At 36.2% G+C, this 21589-nt stretch overlaps 1 protein-coding gene and 1 non-coding gene across 4 annotated transcripts in view; both read right to left on the minus strand.

Moving 5' to 3' along the window:
* Nucleotides 1-21589, minus strand: part of ARMC8 (armadillo repeat containing 8) — a 111273-nt gene that overhangs the window by 59808 nt on the left and 29876 nt on the right. For 2 of the 3 annotated variants that reach the window (XM_072792580.1, XM_072792578.1), the window contains exons 2-5: nucleotides 16431-16507; nucleotides 5292-5363; nucleotides 3768-3910; nucleotides 3566-3663 (exon numbers count right to left, since the gene is read on the minus strand). In XM_072792580.1, coding sequence (XP_072648681.1) covers nucleotides 3566-3663; nucleotides 3768-3910; nucleotides 5292-5363; nucleotides 16431-16507 — 390 coding nt within the window. The remainder of the gene's footprint in view (nucleotides 1-3565; nucleotides 3664-3767; nucleotides 3911-5291; nucleotides 5364-16430; nucleotides 16508-21589) is intronic. The other variant, XM_072792579.1, reaches the window with a different exon arrangement.
* Nucleotides 448-571, minus strand: LOC140614527 (U6atac minor spliceosomal RNA). Its single transcript, XR_012015374.1, has one exon. It is a non-coding gene; the product is annotated as a U6atac minor spliceosomal RNA (small nuclear RNA).

Consider the following 21589-nt stretch of genomic DNA (forward strand, 5'->3'; position numbering starts at 1 on the left):
TAAGTTGAAAGGGTACTTGGTCTGAACCACAGATGGAAAAGGAGACTTAGCTCAAGTCTCCTAGTCAATGCTGTCATGAGTCCTCGAGCTATACTTCTTCAATATGAATGTGCATGCAATTCCCAGGGATAGTCATCATGTACAGATTCTGATTCTATAGGTTTGGAGTAGAATCTAAGCTTCCAGATGAGGCCAACGCTGCTGGTCCACAGATCACACTTTGACAAAAGACAACAGAGGGCAAGGAAGGAAACTTAAGAGTATCACTGTGTAGATGAACAAGACTTAGGGTTTCCCTTAGAAAGAAAAGAATGCTCAAAATATATAACTGCTAAGTAAGAAAACAGAAGGCTGTTAATTCCCTTTAAGTGAAATCTTTCTCTTTGCTTGTTAGTATAACCTTCTGTGTTATCACAAATAGTTTATTTTATTTTATTTTATTTTTTAAAAAAACGTTGGTTAGGATGCCACGAAGTAGGTGGCAATGCCTTAACTGTATGTGTGTTGTCAGGCCCAAGGGCCTCTTCCATCCTTGTCAAGGGGAGTGCTCTTCTCTCCTTTCATACAACACTATCACAAGTAGTTTAAAAGCAAAATGAAAAATTTAGAAAACCCAAAGAAAGTCAGGTAGTAAATGTATAGAAAGAAGAGAGATGGGAATGTCAAGTACATGTCTATTTTATAAAGGGGGGAGAGAGAAAACAGTAGGTCCACTGGCAGAAGACAAGGAAGCAGGTAGCAGCTAAGAAAGAACAGGCAATTGAAGGATGATATGAAAGCTTCTATTAAACTCCTTAATTACTTCCACCGCCTTTCTTTCCTCCATTGCTCTTTCATCCCTCAGTTTTCCTGTTATAACATCCTCATCCCATTTCTTCACACCTGCCCTGTTTCTGCCAATTGTTTTACAGATCTACAATTTATAGTTGATTAAACAAAGCAAAGAACAGTTACATAATTTGCACAGTCACCCAACTGACAAACAGGATTTCAAACTAGACATCCCATCTTCTTTTAAGTGGCCAACCCTGTCTTCAGTTTAGTGCTTGAGTTGCTGTGCCAGCTATACAGTCCAACTCACAGATGGGAGTTAATTACACTAAAACACTGTATGTCATCATCCCATCCAAAACTCTTTACAGATCCACCATTGTCTCTGAGGCATAAAACAGACATTGTCACTGTGAAAGCCACTTAATGTCCCCTGGGTCATAATTTTTCTTATGTAAAAAAGTGAAGTTGGTGTAGACCAGTTTTCCAAAGTATGTACCATGAATCATTAGTGGTTCATAAAATAATTTTGGAGAGCAAGGAGGAAGGAGGTAAAACTGCTGGCCAGGACCAATTTCTCACTTACTGGGCTAGGAGTTGGAGAGTAAAGTCTAGGGTAAAGATGACAGGTGATTGGTTTAATCTCTTTGTACGTATCACAAGAGGACCTTCACAGAAACAGACTGACACTTACTAGGAGGAGAGTCTTTCTCTGTATAAAGCTTTGAGGAGGATGTCCCCAATTTAGGACTGCTTACAGTAAACCAGCAGTCCTCAAAGAGTGGTCCAGCAACCTCTGAGCTACCTGGAAACTTGTTAGAAAAGCAAATTCTTAGACCCTATCCCAAACTCACTGACTCAGAAAGTCTGGCAGAAGGCTCCAACAATCTGCATTTAATAAGGTCTCCAGCTAATCATGGTCCTTGCTCAATTTTGAGAACAATACCAACTTATAAGGAATGGCTCCCTGAAGAATACTGCACAAATCCCTGAGGTTTAAAATTGAGATGTCTTGGGATCCCTGGGTGGCGCAGCGGTTTGGCGCCTGCCTTTGGCCTGAGGCGTGATCCTGGAGACCTGAGATCGAATCCCGCGTCGGGCTCCCTCCATGGAGCCTGCTTCTTCCTCTGCCTCTCTGTCTCTCTCTGTGTGACTATCATGAATAAATAAATAAAATCTTAAAAAAATAAAATAAAATAAAATAAAAATAAAACAATAAAATAAAATAAAATAATAAAAATAAAATAAAATAAAATAAAATAAAATAAAATAAAATAAAATAAAATAAAATTGAGATGTCTCATAATTTAGAGCGTCCCTGCTGTGTAAAGTGATCCATAAACCTCACTTACAGACTTTATGTACCATTATTGGACAGAGGAGCATGTATCTTATGTGGGGAGGATGGACAATGGAGCTTCATGACATGCCCCCTCTCCCTGCTTCCTTTGCCTATGCCTGATTATTTATACTCTTGAAATACTTGTAAAATGTGATTCTAGATAAGATCTCTGACTTCTATCTGTCCTATCCGACATTGTGATTCTTTGTGTTGGCTCAGAGAATCACAACCAGCATTATTCTAAAAATGAGAAAAGGACAGACTAGAAACCAGAAGGCATCACATTTATTGAACCATTCTGTGAAGACTGTCTCAGAAATATTCTTTCTCATAAACACATACACACTCACACACACAGTGTGGCAATGGAAATTTTTTTTTTAAAGATTTTATTTATTTACTTATTCATGAGAGAGACACAGAAAGAGAGACATAGGCAGAGGGAGAAGCAGACTCCATGCAAGGGAGCCTGATATGGAACTCGATCCGGGGGTTCCAGGGTCATGCCCTGAGCCGAAGGCAGATGCTCAACCACTGAGCCACCCAGGCATTCTGGAAAATGTATTTCTTATTGTGGATTGTAAATCACAGAGTTTGAAAAACATTGGCCTGGATAATGTTCAATTGAGAAAGTCCTTTGTAGTCAATAGATAAAAAGGCTCCCTAATAATTTCTGAAGTTTTAAAAAACAATGAATGACTCCGAAGATCTCTGGATTCTCTCACACATATTCTCTGATTCTAGCCTGGCAAGTAAGCCTCCTGCAAGAAAGTTCTGGTTCATCTCTTCCATTGAAATGAACACTGACGCCCTTCCCACATTCGACTAATTCTGCCTAATGTCCTGCATATTCTCTTGTACACAGATCTCGCCTAGAATGTCCTCTTTCCTCTCCACCTCTCTAAATCTTACCCATTATTCAAGATCCAGGTCAAATTCTCTGTAAAGCCTACTCTGTTGGATTTAACCTAGAGGGAATATGTTAAATATACTGCCTTAATTTGATATTAAGAGATCAAAATGGGTTTCTCTCTTTTTTTAAAAAGATTATTTATTTATTTATTTTAGACATAGAGAGAGAGAAAGAGAGAGAGGCAGAGACACGGGAGGAGGGAGAAGCAAGCTCCATGCTGGGAGCCCAACACGGAACTCGATCCCGGGACTCCAGGACCGTGCCCCGGGCCAAAGGCAGGTGCCAAACTGCTGAGCCACCCAGGGATCCCCTGGTCTCTCTTTTTTTAAACAGCTTATAAACTCCTCAAGCTCTAACAGTATCTTTCACTTCTTTATAATATCTAGAACATTTGATATTTGAAAATTAGCAAGAACTAAAATACTTCCTGAGACTTTTCTATAATATAACATAGTTATGATGAGTTCTGAGGTACTGAGTAAGGTAGAGTATGCTGTTAGTGAAATGTAATTGATGATTTGAAAAATTCCAAAACTCACTGTATACAGTAGCTCCTCTGGTGTGACAGGACTGGTGAAGATGGTGCGCAGGCAGCGAAGACAAGCTTCAATGAACTTTAGGTCTGGAGACAGTAGTCCTATTAATAGAAAATAGATGTGAGACTCATCCTTTCAATTCATATTTTAAACACTGCAAACTGATTCTAATTTTTTCTTACACAAAAACGACTTCCTTACATACCTTGCAGTAAGGCAGGGATAATATGGCAATCTAGAAGAGACTTGACATTGTTTTCAGTACCCATAGCAAGACTTCCTAATACCACTGCACATTCAGTTTTCAGCTCTGTACTTGAGGTTTCTTGCTGAAGCAAGTACAACAATCTAAAAAGAAGGAATTTCATAAACAGAGGAGACTGAAAAAATTAAATCAGCTAAATGTAATGTGACAGAAAAATGCTACTAACATATCCCACATACTAAAAACATGGTTGATGAGCTCACAGAAGGCTAGGAAATGATCATTTGTTTATATCTGCTACTAATTTAATAAAGGAATATTTGGGTAAAAACTCAAGAAGAGATGTTCTTCATTCTGAGCAAAAGGACTATTATGTATAATCTTAGACTTTATCAGAACTATTAATCTGAAAGTTGTCCATAAGTAGAGAGAGCAGTACCACAGTCCATGTTATCTGCCACTCCAGGATATGAAGACTCAGAATATTCAATGCCAAGTGCTGTCAGATCTTAAATTTAGACTAGAAAGGGACCTGGACTATCCAGAGGTATGGTTCAGAAATCACAGAGGTTTTGCTTAGGAGGAATATTCAGAGTCCTTGTGGAGCTCTTCAAGCAAGGGAAACTCTTCTTTCTTCAATTTTCCCATTTGGGGAATCAGGAGATCCTCCCATTTTCACTCCAGCCCTGCCTGCCAAGCAACTACTCCTCAAACTCTAATCATCCATTACTTAATGACCATCTCCTTTATGTTCTAAGGTAGAACATCCATGTTCCTTAAAGTACATTTATTTACACTGAACACTAATGCCCTAAGAAAGGCTGCTGAGAGCTTTATGGTTATCAAAGTATATATTTGAGGTCAGTTATGATAAAAACAATAAAACCATCGATCCTTTATCAAAAGACAGAAATGAAAAGAAAAACTAGAACATTAAAAATTCTGAATAAAAAACTTAAAGCAACTGTACATAAATTTAGTTGAGTAGCAAAGGCAAAGAGAAAGTTATACAACTATCATTGTCTATCATAAAGAAGCGTATTTAGTTCATCAGAAAAAGATCAAACTTTCTAAGTTAGAAAACAGCAAATTCTAATAATTAGAAATTGAAAAAAGAAAAGCAGAATTTAAAAAGTTGGCTTTTTTTTTTTTTTAATTCGAGAGAGGTTTTGAGACTCCTAAGAAATTATTATCCAATCATATAAAATTGCCAAGGTTCTGAGGAGATAAAGAATCAGGCTGGTGTATATCATCTACCTACCCAACACATTCTTTTATTACAGGGCCAATAATCTTCCTGAATTTCCAAAAAGTATTAACACATTTGCTTCATATTCCATTCTCTAGTACTTAAACATTTCTAAAGAGATGCTTCGTATATTTCAAAGCATTTATTTTAAAAATTAAAAGGCTTTCAAAAATAGGATAGACAAAACAGAAAAAAGATGGGTATTATGGATGAGAATGAGAAATACATTAGAAACTTCATATGAACATCAGAAAAGGGATTAATAGCAAACATACCTTGGAACAGCTCCTAAAACAATGAGATTGGCTTTCTGCTTGTTGTTCCCAATTACAGCATTTTTCATGTCTCTGAATTCAGGGGAAGAGAGAGGGGTAAGGTTGAGCCAACACTGAAAAATCAGTAATCAATTCATTCCACTTTATCTTTATTATTCAATATCTTGGATTGGCAAATACAGAAGTTAGTGACAAAGTCAAATTCACTTGGAGTACCCAAGAGAAGGAACAGATAGGTGCTGAATGAGCCTGGGGGCTATAAAAAAAGGATAGTATGGGAGGGCAAAGTGAGAGATACCCTGAGTATGCCTAAAAGACTTCCAATACAAAGCATGTTGAGTTCTTTCAGGGATCATGACTTTGTTCCTTTCTTTCCTCTTTTTGACTGATTCTGACTTCTTTGAACTGAATACTTCTTATGATTTCATTTTATTTCCTTTATTGCCTTATTAGTTGTGCTTCTTTGGGTTTTGATTTGGGTTTTTTTAGTGGTTGTTTTACAATTTATAATATGTATCTTTTAACTTATCACAGTCAGTCTTCAAGGGATAGTATCTCATTTCATTTGTATTTTAAGAGTCTTACAACCATATACTTCTTCCATTTCTCCATATTCTTTGTGCTATTACTGTCATATGTATTTTATTTTTCAACTGATTAGAAATAGCAATATACTGTTACTATTTTTTACTTAAGCAGCCAATTACCTTTTAAAGAGATTTTAAAAATAAGAAAAAAAATCTTTCATATTTTTCACATTCTCACCAGTATTTTTTATTCTAGCTATACTCAGATCTTTACTTCATCAGGTGTAAAACTATTCTACAAGAAGAGTATCTCTATGAATGACCAATTGGTTCACAAACACTGATTAGTCCCAAAGGACAGGTAGAGAAAAAAAATAAATGGCTCAAAATAAATCTAGTACTAATAAAATGATTAATAAAGAAGACCTATCCTAATTGGTCAGTAGTGCTATCTTAATAAAAACACTATAACATTATGTGATTCTACACAGCAGTGATTCTCAAAGTGGGGAAGAAAGTAGTAATAAAGCCTCACAGAGGCATTTCAGAAGTTTATGAGGGTGCCTGGAAATTTCTGGCCACAGTTTTATAATTAAACAGAAATGTTTTTGTACTGTTTTAAAGAAAACTATATTTTTCAGTATTACATCTGGCCCTGTAAATAAAAAGAAGATTATACTTTTTATTAGAAGTTATTTCATTTTGAAAAATCAGATAACTAGCACAGTGGCCACATATCAATATCATATGTCAGTCCACATTTTCAGCTCTTGCACCCATACTATTTCATTAAGTTTTTTAAATGTATTCATGCCTAAACATTTACATATGGAAACATTACAAATTATCTTTTAAAAAAGTTCTCCCTTAGGGCAGCCCGGGTGGCTCAGCGGTTTAGCGCCGCCTTCAGGCCAGGGCCTGATCCTGGAGATCTGGGATCGAGTCCCACATCAGGCTCCCTGCATGAAGCCTGCTTCTCCCTCTGCCTGTGCCTCTGCCTCTCTCTCTCCTCTCTGTGTATTCTCATGAATAAATAAATAAAATCTTTTAAAAAAATAATAAAATAAAATAAAATAAAAAAGTTCTCCCTTATAAGCAGGGAAGGCATTATATTATATTTGGAGTTATGTATGTGAGAAGTTGTATTGTTATGGATTTAATTTCAGGGTGGTACTGTGGTCATTAAGAAATATTTATAGGATGGAGTCAGGTCTGAATATGTTAAGATCATTGCTACAGAACCTCAAAGTTCTTAGCTCTTGTATTTCTTTCATATCCCAAAATAAGTTCCCCTACATTCTCACCCAGCATCTCTTTGATTCTTTTAGGTGACAGCACTCTAACGTATATATGAAATTTTTTGCCAACTTTGAAACTTAGAATCCTAAAAAATTCTAGAATTGGCAAACCATGATTTTGTAGAAAAACAGAGTAGAAAACAGAAGGAGAAAAAGTTACTTTAAAAAAAATCAACAACTAAATGTTGTAATTAGCATGTGTTTCCAATACCAACCAAATTCACTGGCATTAAAAACTCTGGTAATAATTATAATACCCTTTCTCCTCGATTACCTTTCTCAATTATGACAGAAAAATACTGCTATGATGCAGTGATCTGCTGAAAGCTGATTCTCACCGCAAGTTTTTGAATGGCATTTTCACACATTTTGAGCCAAACACTATTGGCCTAGTCTTCCAGTAGCTCAATGGAGCTGAGTATAGGTCTATTTTTTTCAGGGCCTAATCTATTTCTCTCTGTAAACTATCACTCAGATCTTCCATATGGTTCACAGGGGATAAGTAGGAATATTTTTTCATTTATGGGGACTAAGCTGAATGAAGTTTAATAGGGTTTTAACCAAGTTCTGATAGACAATTATAAAATTATGTGATATCAAAGACTCACTTAGCAAAGTATAGTGGGTAAGACTATACATCTAGGCTTCTGTCTCCTTATAGAGACTTAGTTCCCAATCATCAGCTTATAGACCCTAAATTAACAGTCTGCCATTTGTTTTCATCTTCTTTCCTTCTCTGAATGTGTTCTATACTAATGTAGCATAACTATTTGTCCAGCAGCTATCTATTGAGAGTCTATCTTGTGCCAGGTGCCATTCCGGATGGTTTCTCTATTCTGGAATTCCCAACAGGACATTTCCCCAGATTTCTGTTCTTCCTAAACTAAGCAGAAATGAAGTGTCCCCAAACTACCTTATAAACATGTTCCAAATATCTGAAGCTATGCAAAAGTAAATGTTTTTATAGACAAGAACAAATAAAAACCCCTCCAAAACCAACTTTCCAGTTCTCTTAATAGTTTGCAAATACAAAAAAACAAAAACAAAAACCAACCAAACAAAAAACCCATGAAGAAAGCAATTGGCAGTTATAGAGTAAATGCAGACAAAAGAGAAACAATTAATAAAATGGGCCAATGGCTAAAGAAAATAATTCTTCTGTGGCTCTAATAAATAAAATACATCTATACTACATAAGGAAGAAGAGACTTTTATGTCTAGCAAATACATTCTATTCAATTTTTACTATAAAGAAATACTAGAAAATCATGTCTATGAAATACAACCAAAGAGATAATCATCACATATATCCATCTTTAGCAGGTCTAAATATGGTACAGGATTCAATTTCAGAGCCAGCTAGAGTGTAACTATTCTCTCTCTTTCATCTTCTTATCCCTCTCATACTTCCCCCTGGCTAACTTTACTCATCTTTCAGGTCTGACCTTAGATAATAATTTCACTTTCTCCAGGAAGCTTATGCCTGTTAGCTGCCCTCTATTCATATCACTACTTTGATAGGACAGAAGTCTGTTTCCTCTTCAGAGGCAAGAAAGCCAATCTGACCTGAAAATATCAGAGGAGTTACTATCAATGGATCACAAAATGCACCATATAGAAATCCGTATTTTTATAAAATACAAACTCAAATTATCCAAGATGGGGGCACAACAAAATTATGAAAACCTTATATATTGCTTTGAAGTTTACAAAGCATTCCATATCCATTATATTATGTACTATTCATCAAAACCTTAACTAATATTAACCCCATTTTACTGATGAGGAAGCTAAGACTCAGGTTCAGGGCTTTTTTCAGAGCTCTACATTAAATGACAGAGACAGTTTCAACCCATGTCTTTTATGCCAAGTGTTGTTTCCATTACCTCTAGCATACTATCAGGCATTCAGAACAAACTGATTGAAAAGTGAGCTAATGTATTTCCTTTTCTTCCTGTGTTTCAATTTTAGATTTTTATACAAAATGAAAAAGCATTTCTAGCTTTCAATTAAAGACATCCTCTTCCCAGTAGATCAAAGAAATATATATCATGTATTTACCAACTTTTAATGTTAGAGGAAAAAAATGCCCTCCTTATATACTACTGAAATTCAACAATTAAGCTTTGAGCTCAGCAATGTTAGGCTCTATGAAGGATACAAGAGCATCACATAATGTGATGCTTGAAGAGTTTACAATCTCCTTTAAGAGATTAAAATAACACTAGCAATGTAAAGTGGTGCTATATTATAAATCGAGTGCTTACAGGGCTAAGTAGATGATCAGACAAGCTTAACAGGTTTTGTTTTTTTTTTTTTAAATATTTTATTTATTCATGAGAGAGAGAGAGAGAGAGAGAGGCAGAGACGCAGGCAGAGGGAGAAACAGGCTCCATGCAGGAAGCCTGACGTGGGACTCGATCCCGGGTCTCCAGGATCACACCCTGGGCTGAAGGCAGTGCTAAACCGCTGAGCCACCCAGGCTGCCCACTTAACAGGTTTTGAAGCAACAGGAGGAACTAAATGAATCTTAGAAAATGGCCAGGATTTGGATAGTGAATGGGAAGGGCAAATGGAAAAGCCATTTATAGAACACCGTATTAGAAATGAATATATCATGTTTCTAGGGCAGAACCAGGAGCCTGGACTGAAAAGAAGTGTCCCTTTAAGGTGGGAACATTAAGCAGAGCATAAAGAAAAGTGATAAAGAGAACAGACAAAATAAGGTGGAATGGATTAAAGAACAATCATGTTTCCATCAGAAAAAAGGTTATGAAGGACGATAAGATGAATATGGGATGGATAGGAATGCAGAGAATACTAGAGTCAAGAGAGGCAACTACATGGCTGATACCCTTCCTGTGTGATCCCAAGACTGCCCTTGGCTTATGATTAAACTGTTCACTAACCAAACTATGGTAGACTATCTGTTTAGCTATCTGACTCTTTCATTAGACTTACGGATCTTCCAGATCCATTCAGTCTTACATACTCTCATCCTATCACATGCCTAGCACCTGGTAGGCACTCAAATGTTTGTTGAAGGAATTATGCAATCCATCCAGGTGTCTGGTTATATGAGACTGACTAGGTTGACAGCCACAGGAATCACTAATACAGAGAACATTTTGAGAAAGGAGTTAACAAGGCGATTTGATGGGTTTAGGAAATGTGGTATGTGACATCTCTTTGACTACTTTAAGTCTGAGTTCCTGGATACAGAGAACACTAGAAAGCTTAGAAAATAAATCCCTTAACAAGACAAAGATCTATCTTGATTTTGGACACAGTGAATTACATTTGAGGTGAGATAAAAATACCCAGGTTGAAAAGCTAAAAAGTAAGCCTTGAGGCTATCCCACTCTTGGAGGACAGGAGAAGCCGCCAATATTAAGATGTTATAAAAATGAATTTGCCAGAGAACATTCTCAGCTAAAATCTAGCTAGAAACTTTTATTTTTCCGTTAATAAAAGGACTCAAAAGGCATCTACTTTTATATAGAGGCTAACCTTTCTACTTCCTTTCTTTACTCTGAAAGATTAATTTTCAGTGTGGTAGAGAAAAAGGCTCAAATATTAAACCAACATGTACAGTGCCTACCAGAACTTTTATCTAAATTATAAAATTAGGATAGTGATCAAAACCAAGAGAAAATTGGGGAGCCTGGGTGGCTCAGTCAGTTACATGTCCAACTCCTGATTTTAACTCAGGTCATGATCTCAGGATTGTGAGATCGAGCACTCTGTCAAGCTCTGCACTGAGAATGAAGCCTGCTTAAAATTTTCTCCCTCTCCCTCTCCCCTTCCACCTGCCTCCCTCCCTCCCTCTCCAAAAGGGGGAAAAAAAATTTAAACCAAGAGAGAAAGTAAACCCTGCACTTTACAATTAAGACACAGGAAATTTTGTTTTTAAAGAACTGGGATCTAGACCTGCTGGAGAAACAGTTTCAGTCAGTCAAAACAGCATAAATTTTAAATGAAAACCTAGTAACTAAAAACAGAAAATTATCTTTAAGATCACAGAAAGCTGGAGCCACAAGCTAAAGATCAATCATATTATTTTCACTTTGAGCCAGTATTACTTTTCACTTACCTGAAGAAGCTCCTATTTGGAATACTGTATATTCAATCCTTGGTCTAATTGGTGTGAAGTAGCCCAAAAATACACTGGATACTGAAAACTACAATCTGAGTATAAAGTTTGACCGAATTCTGAAAACTCACTGGTCATAAGACATCCGTAAAATAAGGAGAAAATATACATTTGTACGTAGCCAGAATAGGGCAACATGGTAAACAATTTATAAAATTATCTGGACTTGGGAAATTACAAACATACTCACTGCTCTGTCCCTGTAATATAATTAATTATGATATCCTTTTTGGAGAATGTAACATCCAAACATCCAAGTACCATAAGCTTTCTACTATCCAGCATGGTTAGGAAATGAGATATGCTCATATTCTAATTAAAGTTATTACTGACACAGGTGAACTGCCAATTGTAAAGAATTAGATACTGGTGATCTATTAACCAAACCGAAGCTATTTTTAACATAAGGCTTTCTTTGATCCAGGAGGTACTTGAGGAATTTATAGTGAACTTCCCATTTCAAATCAACTGAGGCATGTATTAGCCACCTACTATACATATAAATTGAACGGAACTGGGAATTGCTGGAATTCAATTTTTATATACAAGCTACCCTATTGTGTAGATTCTTGGAATGTATGTGGTGTTAGATACAGTTCCAGTTTGAATAAATATTAGTTTAGAAATCAGAAATGTATTTAACTCTGTATTATCAATGTGTGATTACAAATCACCTTACATTCTCCAAAAAGGAAGCGTATAATGTAGGAACTGCATTAAAATAAATGCCACAATATTTTAGGGCATATTTATAAATATTTTTAATACATATAATCATTCCAAAGAACATAAAAAATGTTACATTATGACAGCATATATTTAAATGTTCTACAAATACAACAAAACAATATATACACATATACACACACACGCATACAAATAAACAGCTATTCTTGATATTCAAAGTTAATACCATGTATACAAACATGGTATTACAAACAAATATCCATCTGTGCATAAAACTATGTCAATCTGATCTAGCAATTTTTGGAAAAACTTGCCACCCTTTTAAACAGACTGAATTGTCTCAGATTAGTTTAAACAAGTAAGACTCAGTCACTCCATTTCATTTGGTATATGGTTATCTTTGTTTATCTGTAACACTTTTAAAAGCAACTGATAGGATTACTTCTTTTGAATTATCCTAAAACTTATCCCTTAATTAAAAATTTCTCAAAATTCAAAGTCTTCATTTTATAAAAGCTCCTATCTTTAGTTAATGCAAGAAAAATAGAACTTGTCTATGTTCTACTAAAACCAGAGGTACATAATTTCCTGGAACTAGAAAAATCAAGTAATCATTACCAAAATAAACTTACAGCATCAGTATATTAAAATACTCCAGAAAATAATTTTTAGAAGTGGATACTTGGTGAAAATTACCCACCAATTCTACAGTACCTTCAACTGCCTGCCTGAGTTTACCAAGAGACCCAGTCTAGTTTCCTAGTTCTATTCAACAAAGCCAGCCACATTTGCTTATTTGATCTTTTGTCCATCAACACAGGGCGACATAGGGATATCTGCTGATCTTTTCCTGGAGATTCACTCATGTAAAAACCAGATCAGGTGCCGTAATTTATTATAAATGTTTAAAAAAAAAAACCCACAGTGCTAAGCAGCTTTGACTTAATCTACATAAACAGTTAAAAGAGTTATTCTTCAACTATGAAATTTAATGTGGTTGAGCTAACACATTAGAATAAACTTCACCAAAAAATATCCTGTAACTGTTTTTTAAGGTCATACACGATCTCTGCACTAGAGAAGGCTCAGAATTTGCAATGCAGGATAGTTTATCTGATATAGCTACTCTGTTGTAGTTGCAAAGGCTATAATTCATGACCTACACAACTGACCTCCCTGTTTTCTGTTTGTATCTTATTCCTATCTAATGATCTTCTATTCAGTTATGCATTTGAAACTTTGCTCTTTTATGATCTGATTCTGTATTCAAACTTTTGATTCAATAGGATTATTTAAATTTATAGCAAATATTGTACCACTAACAAAATAGTTATTTCTAGAGAACTCACTCTTCAACAATTAAGCACTATTAAGCAACTATTAAGCACTTCTGTTACTTAATAGTATTTTTCAACAAGGCCACATTCACCAACTCTGTAAAATGGTCCATTATGACATGGGTTAGCTACAAAGAAGTTCCCTAGATGTACGGGTAGGACTATGGCTCTAGATTATAGACCATGATGAAAAGTCCTTATTTGCCTTTAATTTATTCAATTGTGTTTTTCCTGATGATATGTTTTATATGCTCACAATCCTTATCAAGAAAATCAAACTTATAGCTAGAAAAATGATAGAACTCTGGTTGTCCTGAAACTAAAGCTAGTTGTCAATTTTTAAATGTCTTTCCAATTGGATATTTTGGACTCATAGCTGATTACTTCAGCCTCTATCTTCTCCTTCCTTAAAGTTGGTACGGTACTTTTGGTTGTTTACACTCTGTGGCTACTTCCGTTCTACCTATCTATTTTGGTCTAGTAATGGTCTCTGTATGACTCAATGGTGGCTGTGTAATGTGTATAAAAGAGAAAAAAATTGGTCAACTCTTTTTCTAAACCTCATTTTGGTTCCCTCTTTCTTCCACCAATACTGTATTATTCCAGTATTAGACAAGACAGTATTAGACATTTATTTAAGAATAAAATGTTAAAAATATAGTTTACTTTTCATTCTCTTGACTACGTACAATTAACTTTCAGACAGTGACAAAGTTTAGGAAAATATTAAGTCAGAAAGAATAAATTTTTCTCTCTGGAGAAAAGGACACTTTATCAAATCACACAACACATCCATATAAGGGTAGCTCTATTCTGTCATAAAGTAAAAAGATTTGGGGTGATCCGTGCCTTTCCAACTTTACACAGATTTTATTATTGTAAATAGCAATCATGTTTATATGTTATCACTTGCATTCTCTTGTCTGAATCAAGACTTCTAGCCCCTCTCCCTTATCTCCACCAGTTTGAATTGTTTTTAATGTTTGATATTATTTTTTTCTCTTTGAAAAAAATTTTCTTATTTTTGAGGTTGTTTTAAATTAGGGTAATGATTAGCACTCAAGTGTCAATCTGTGGATTATCTACAACATACTAGGCATTGGATTTTATGTTTTTGACTTAATTCTTATAACTTGGCAAGATGGGCATATTACTCTCCCTTTATGGATGATGAAGTTGGGGCTCAAGGATATTAAGTAACTTGCCCCAGCACACAGCTAGGAAAGGCCTCCAGCAGGAAACGTCAGAACCAGGAATTCAACCTCTTGTTGTCCAATTCCAAAGCCCATACTCCTTGTACTCCACCATCTCTCCACAAAAATCTTGCTAATCTGTTTTAGCTAGTTTAAGTGTCCTAGACTTGACAACTTTTTAAAGAGGCACTAAGGCCATTAAACTTCACCTTAGCTGGTTTGTTGTAATATACTCTTTCCATTGCTTTTTATGCCTTATTTATCAATTCTCAAGAAGCTACAGCATTCTTTGGGAAATGACAAATTTCAAATGACAAGTAACATCAATTAGCTACTCATTTATGATACAAGATAAGTTTTTCACGCAGAAATCCTGACAAAATTAGCTTTTCTCCTAAACAACCACTGTAGCAATCAATAAAAATAATGATACAACATTATCATCTATCATTCATGGAACACCTAATGGGTCTGACATTTTCAACTAAACTACTTAGTGAACAATCCTAAATGATATCTAGAATTACTAATACAGAAAATTCTTGCTGTGTGTGGGGAATGTCTTTCTAAGGAGGAGTGTTAATTAAAACTATCCCCACAACTAATTTCCGTGTATGGGTACAACCCAAACTGATTGATTGATTGATTGATTGATTGATTGATTGATTCAAACTGATTTATTTAACAGATGGATTTAATATCACTTTTTCTGGTAATAATCAAACTGGCCTACAAAAGGGCTGATTAAATCATGACAAAGCCTCCTAGTGAAGGGGACAAAGGCAAAGTCAACACAATAAAACAAAAATTGTAATCTCCTGTTCCTATGAACTGAGAAAATGTGAAGTAAGGTGTCAAGTATGCCAAGTGGGTCTACATCCAGGTCCTCACCTTCTTTTCCACCTCAATTTGAACAGTCAAGCAGCCTGACTCGTTTTAATCTTGCCTCCACTCTACAAATCCACATCCTTAAGATGTGCCTTCTACACTGAGCCCTTTTTTGTTGGGGTGGGGGAAGTGGTTTGATTAAGAATTAGAATCTGTAGATACTTCTATAAATAAAGCCTTGCCATGACTGAGCAAAAGTTAAACTGAAAGTACTATTTGGCTGATAACACTAACAGGGTAAGAGAAGAATAAAGGGACTTCTATGTGCCTTTACTGCTATACCAAACATCCTGACCCTTTTTGGTTTCTTCCTTCCCCTGGACCAGTTCAGGCCTGTCGGTACTCCATGTTTGTCAACCCTAAGAGAAGTCTCAGGCTAGAATTTCTTCCCTAGAAGTCACATGTTGACAACATGATAATCTACTCTCAGAATAGAGAATTCATTTTTCAATTACTTGCAATCTTATCACACTTATCTGAATTTTTAAAAGTATTATCACCTCAGGTATGTTGCTTAAAAATGTTTCCTCTCACTAAATAGTAGGGGATTTTGGAGAGAAAAAAAAAATGGGCATTCAGGTTATCAAGAGTTTAAATTTTCTAACAACTGCTTTCTAAATTCTAAGATTTAAAATATCAGTAGGAGATTCAACCCTTACAGTCACTGAGTTAATCAAAAACAAAATAAAGCAAACAAAAAACCCCTACTGACATATTCTCCCGCCCCATTCCAATTATAAAAAAGTATCAATTTTATTCCCTTGCCTTTGTTGGATATTAAAGTCACAAAAACATTCATTAAAAATATGTTTAAAAATGTTTTAAAATGGTAAAACAAGTATTCTACAAAAAAGTAAGTTAATCATGGCAGTGAAAACTATCAGACAATACAGTACAATACTCATGAATGTCAAGGGATCTTTCTAAAACAGAAGAAAAAAGTTTTAACTCTGCATTTTCAGAATTATAATATTTGGCAAATTCAAACACAAAAACAAACAAGACTAATAAAAAACAAAAGACTTTTTGATAGACTCTTAAATACATACTACTTACATGACACCTTGTAGAACTTTCTGGGGATCAGGGTCAAATAGCCTGTCAACATAGTGGCGACTGCTAGCTGTTACTTCCTAGAAAGTGGGGGGAAAAATTATGACATCTGAAGCCATGCAAATCACAAATTCACAGCATCACCCACAACATCAAATAGCTATTTAATCTAATAAAATACTTACTACATTAAATCATTCTGAGAAAAGCTGTGACAAGATAAATAGTAAGATGAGGAAGAAAGAAAATACCTAGTTCTCACTAAAACCACAACTAGACAGTGGGAACTTTGTGGTAAGCCCTGCAAGCTTTGCAAACAGAAGAACTAGGCGTAAGTGTTAAGAAGCAAGGTAAGTTTCTTAATCAACTGATGGATGTCACCTTTGAACAACAGAAAAGAACATTGCTTCTGTTTAGTACCCACTAATGGGACAGAAAATCTGGCTCTCAGCAAGGAAGAAAGGGGAAGCACTTCATAAAAAGTTCAAGAGTGGTAGTCTACATTCAAGAGGAAGGCTTTCAGACTGATGGAGAGAAGCTACACTGATAGGAAGCAGACATATGTAAAAACAAAAACTAAAGTAAAAAAGTTGTCGCAGTTTCTGTGAGGGAAAAGCAATTAAGAATTAAGAGAGGGATGCCTGGGTGGCTCAGCAGTTAAGGGTCTGCCTCCAGCTCAAGGTGTGATCCTGGAGTCCCGGGATGGAGTCCACATCAGGCTCCCTGCATGGAGCCTGCTTCTCCCTCTGCCTATGTCTCTGCCTCTTTGCACCCACCCCCCAGGTCTCTCATGAATTAAAAAAAAAAAAAAAAAGATTAAGAAGAATTAAGAGAGATTTAGGGGCGCCCAGATAGCTCAGTCAGTTAAGCGTCCGACTCTTGATTTTGCTTCAGGTCATGATCTCAGAATCTTGGTATGGAGCACTGCATCTCCCCTCAAATAAAGAAATAAATCTTTTAAAAAAGAGAGAGAGAGAGAGATTAAGTCCAACAGAGTTATTGAGTCTGAAATGGCTGAAGCTACATAGAATGGGGAGAGTTAGAACAAAAAGCAAAGGGAGACACCTCCCTTTATTTGTATTGTGGAGTTTGCTCTATTATGTTATTTCTTGTAATACTTATTTGGGTAATATTTTTTATATTTAATTTTTTATTACTTTTTTTAAAAGATTTTTTTAAAGATTTTATTTATTTATTCATGACAGGCAGAGAGAGAGAGAGAGAGAGAGTCAGAGACACAGGCAGAGGGAGAAGAGGCTCCATGCAGGGAGCCGGACGTGGGACTCGATCCCAGGTCTCCAGGATCACACCCCAAGTGGAAGGCGGTGCTAAACCGCTGAGCCACTGAGGCTGCCCAAAAAAGATTTCATTAAGTAATCTCTACACCCAATGTGGGGCTCAAAATCAGAGCTCTGAGATGAAGAGTCACAGGCTCTGCTAACTGAATCAGCTAGGTGCCCCACTTTTTAAAACAAAGAACATATATTTTGGAACCAGAAAAAAAGAATTTTCGTCCCTTCTGTTTCTTTTTCAAAGATTTTATTTATTATTCATGAGAAATACACAGAGAGAGGCAGACATAGGCAGAGGGAAATGCGGGACTCCAGGATCAGGCCCTGAGCTGAAAGCAGAAGCTCAACCACTGAGCCACCCAGGCTTCCCCCTTCTGTTTCTTTCTTGATGCCTGCTGAAATATGTCCTGTACTACACCCATGCGCAAATAATTAGCATCAAGCAGAAAAAATACTGTTCCAGTTTACCCAGAACCCATGATCAGAAGCAGTTAATTGACAAGACACAGTGCCAGCTTATACTTCTGAGTCACCAAAAATATCTCTGGGGAAAACTGCATAAATTCTGATTTTCTGATAATAGAATTAATTCAAAATCAAAACATTTTTCCTCTTATGAGCCTCCTACTAAAATATCCTCGTAGGCAATCTGAATACCTACTTTTAGTATGTACTCTATTTATAAAGAACAGGGTCAGCAAACAAGCAAAACTGGTAGAAAGACTTGTGCCCAACAGGATACCATTAAAGTACCTGATAACAGGATTTGGTTTACTCAAAATAACAGAACCAGAGTTAGAAGGATTCTTAAGTATTTGTCCCAATCCCTAGGGCGCCTGGGTGGCTCAGTCAGTTAAGCATCTGCCTTTGGCTCAGGTCATGATCCCAGGGTCTAGAACCCCATGTCAGGCTCCCTGCTCAGCAGTCTGTTTCTCCCTCTCCCTCTGCCCCTCCCGCCTGCTTGTACACACGCTTGCTCTAATACATTTTTTTTAAGGTTTATAATTTTAAAAAAAGTATTTGTCCCAATTCCTTAGTTAACAAATGAGGGATGGATCTTTTACCCTGATGTCAGACTATCAAAGTTTAAGTAGGGACACAAACAACTGTACAACTACATCAAGAAATAATATATCAAGAGCAAAAGCCAGAGTAAAACTGAAAATAGTATTCCTGTAATACAAATGGATGAATTTTGTCACTCCATTTGAACACATGTACTCCCCTGGCTTTCCAACATATCCAGTTCCTTTAAGTACCTCAGATCTTTAGCCTCCCTTCTATCTAGCTGATCTTGGATTTTACTGTTCCTTTTCACATATTCTCTCACAGCTCTGCATCTCTTGCTTCTCAATGTGGTTTAGAAAAAGTACTTGGGTTTAAGGTCTGTATCTTAAACAACAGAAGTTTTGCCCAATAACAGCAACTCTCTTTTACTGCTCTGTACTTGGACCTGGTTCATTCAATTTTACAAGCACTGAGTACCTACTATATGCAAGGCACTGAATTCCTGCCGTCAAGAATTCACTTTCTATTGTAATTATGTTTACATGTTTATATTCCCTACTAGAATAAAAAAAGTATACACACATACAGGCAGCACTGAGGAGGGAGTTAATAAACTAGGAGGGAGAATCAGTGATGAAGACTCCTTAGAGGAGTTAGTTTTGGAAAACAAAGAGTGCACAAGACTGGACAAGGAAAGAATCAGCATCCCAACCATATGCATAGACCATGTGGAGCCAACACACACATACCAATATTAGCAAACATATACCAGTTGCCGGCGCAAGAAAGAAGGGAGGGAAGATGCCACCAAGAATATAAAACACAAAAGGCTAACCAATAGGTGGCCCAGAATTGCAGTACAGATTGTCTTTTGGTCAAAGTTCTATGCTAGGTGCCAAAGAAGACACAAAAGGATATTATAGCAGAACTTTGCATTTAAGGAGCTTACAATTAGTAAGGGGGTCAAGCCATGTATACACACACACAAAAAAACAATCCTCTGAGATGCCTAGGTAGCAGTGGGCTGAGGATATATAGTCATGTATTCAATTTTACTCTGCACTTTTGCCTAACATATTCACTGATTTGTCTGTATGGGATAGTTCTTGTATTTCACTGATTCCCTTTGTAGATCAGGTCACCTCTCCTTTCTCAGCCCTCTTCTCTCTTCTTTCAAAAGGCAACCTGGAAATGTAAGAATTTGAGACAGAAGGCAAATAGTATAGATATTAAACAAACTGCTCAGGGAAAGCTGCTCTAAGAAGGTGACATTTGAGCAAAGACCTGAAGAAGATGAAGGAGGAAGTCATGCAGCCACCTAGGGGCAAAACTTTTTAGGCAAAGAGAAAACCAAATGCAAAGGCTCTGAAATGGGAAGTGTCTGCTATGATCCAACAGGAGGACATTATAGTTGGTGCAGAATGAGTAAAGGAGACACAGGAGATAAGGTCAGAGAAGAGGGGCCAGATGATAAAGAGCTACACTGTCCAATATGATAGCCACTGGCTTCATGTAGCTAGTGAACATTTGAAATGTAGCTAAAAACTGAATTTAAAATTTTTGAATTTTAGTATTTTAAATTTAAAAACCAATGCTGGATTCAGTTATTATAAAACCTTTAAGAGGGGTGCTTGGTTGGCTCAGTCAGTTAAGAGTCTGCCTTTGGCTCAGGTCATGATCCCAGAGTCCTGGGATCCAGCCCCACATTAGGCTCCCTGCTCAGCGGAGAACCTGCTTCTCCCTGTCCCTTTGCCTGCCACTCCCACCTTCTTGTGCTCTCTCTCTAATAAATAAATAAAATACTTAAAAAGAAAAAAAGAAAGAAAAAAATATTTAGAACTACTTGGGTATGTAAATCTACTTGTTCAACTGTAAATTTTATGAAATCTACATGCCAATCAAGTATTCTCAATCAAAATTTGGCATCCAAATTGTATAAAATACATACCAGATTTTGAAGCCTTAATGTAAAAAAGTAAAATAATTAACAATTCCTTTCATTGATTATTGTTGAAATAACATTTCAATATATTGGTTTAAGTTAAATATATTAAGATTTTACATTTTCTTTTTACTTTTACAACATGGCTTCTAGAAAATTTAAAATTACACGTCTCACTTGCATTATTTTTCCACTGAAGAGGGCTAGTATAGAGCCCTATTGATCATTGCAAGGATTTTTATTTTTATGGTTTGAGTTGGGAAGCCATTAGAGTTCTAGGAAAAAGGAGACATGAACTGACTTGTTTTAAAAATATCATTCTGTATACAATCTTAGAATAGACAAATGTGTGGAGGGGCTCCAGGAAAAATGTAGGGAGACTAGGTAGGAGGCTATTTCAATATCACAAATGCTGTCATTTCAGAGAGATGATGGTAACCTGGACTAGAACAAGTTTTCAAGGTAATAAAATGCACTCAGATTCCAGATAAATGTTGAAGTTGAATGACTGTCAAATTGGATATGCTGTCCCAATACAACAGATGTGGGGTGTGAAACAAGAGAGGAGCCAAGGATAATACTTAAAGTTTTTGCCTGAGCATCTAATTTGTTGTCAGTTAATGAGATGACGAAGACTGAGAAGATCAAAAACTCAGTTGTTTTTTTTTTAAGATTTTATCTATTTATTTAAGAGAAAGAGAGAATGAGCAGGGGAGGGGCAGAGGGAAACAGAGAAAGAGACTCCCCAGTAGCAGAGAGCCCGACATGGGACTCAATCCCAGGACCCCAAGATCATAACCTGAGCCAAAGGCAGATGTTTAACCTACTGAGCCACCCAGATGCCCCAAAAATTCCATTTTGAACACATTAGGTTTAAGAATTTTATTAGCCATCCAAATGAGAATGTCTAATTGGCAACC

Source organism: Canis lupus, chromosome 22 (assembly GCF_048164855.1).
Source record: "Canis lupus baileyi chromosome 22, mCanLup2.hap1, whole genome shotgun sequence".
Taxonomy (NCBI): domain Eukaryota; kingdom Metazoa; phylum Chordata; class Mammalia; order Carnivora; family Canidae; genus Canis; species Canis lupus.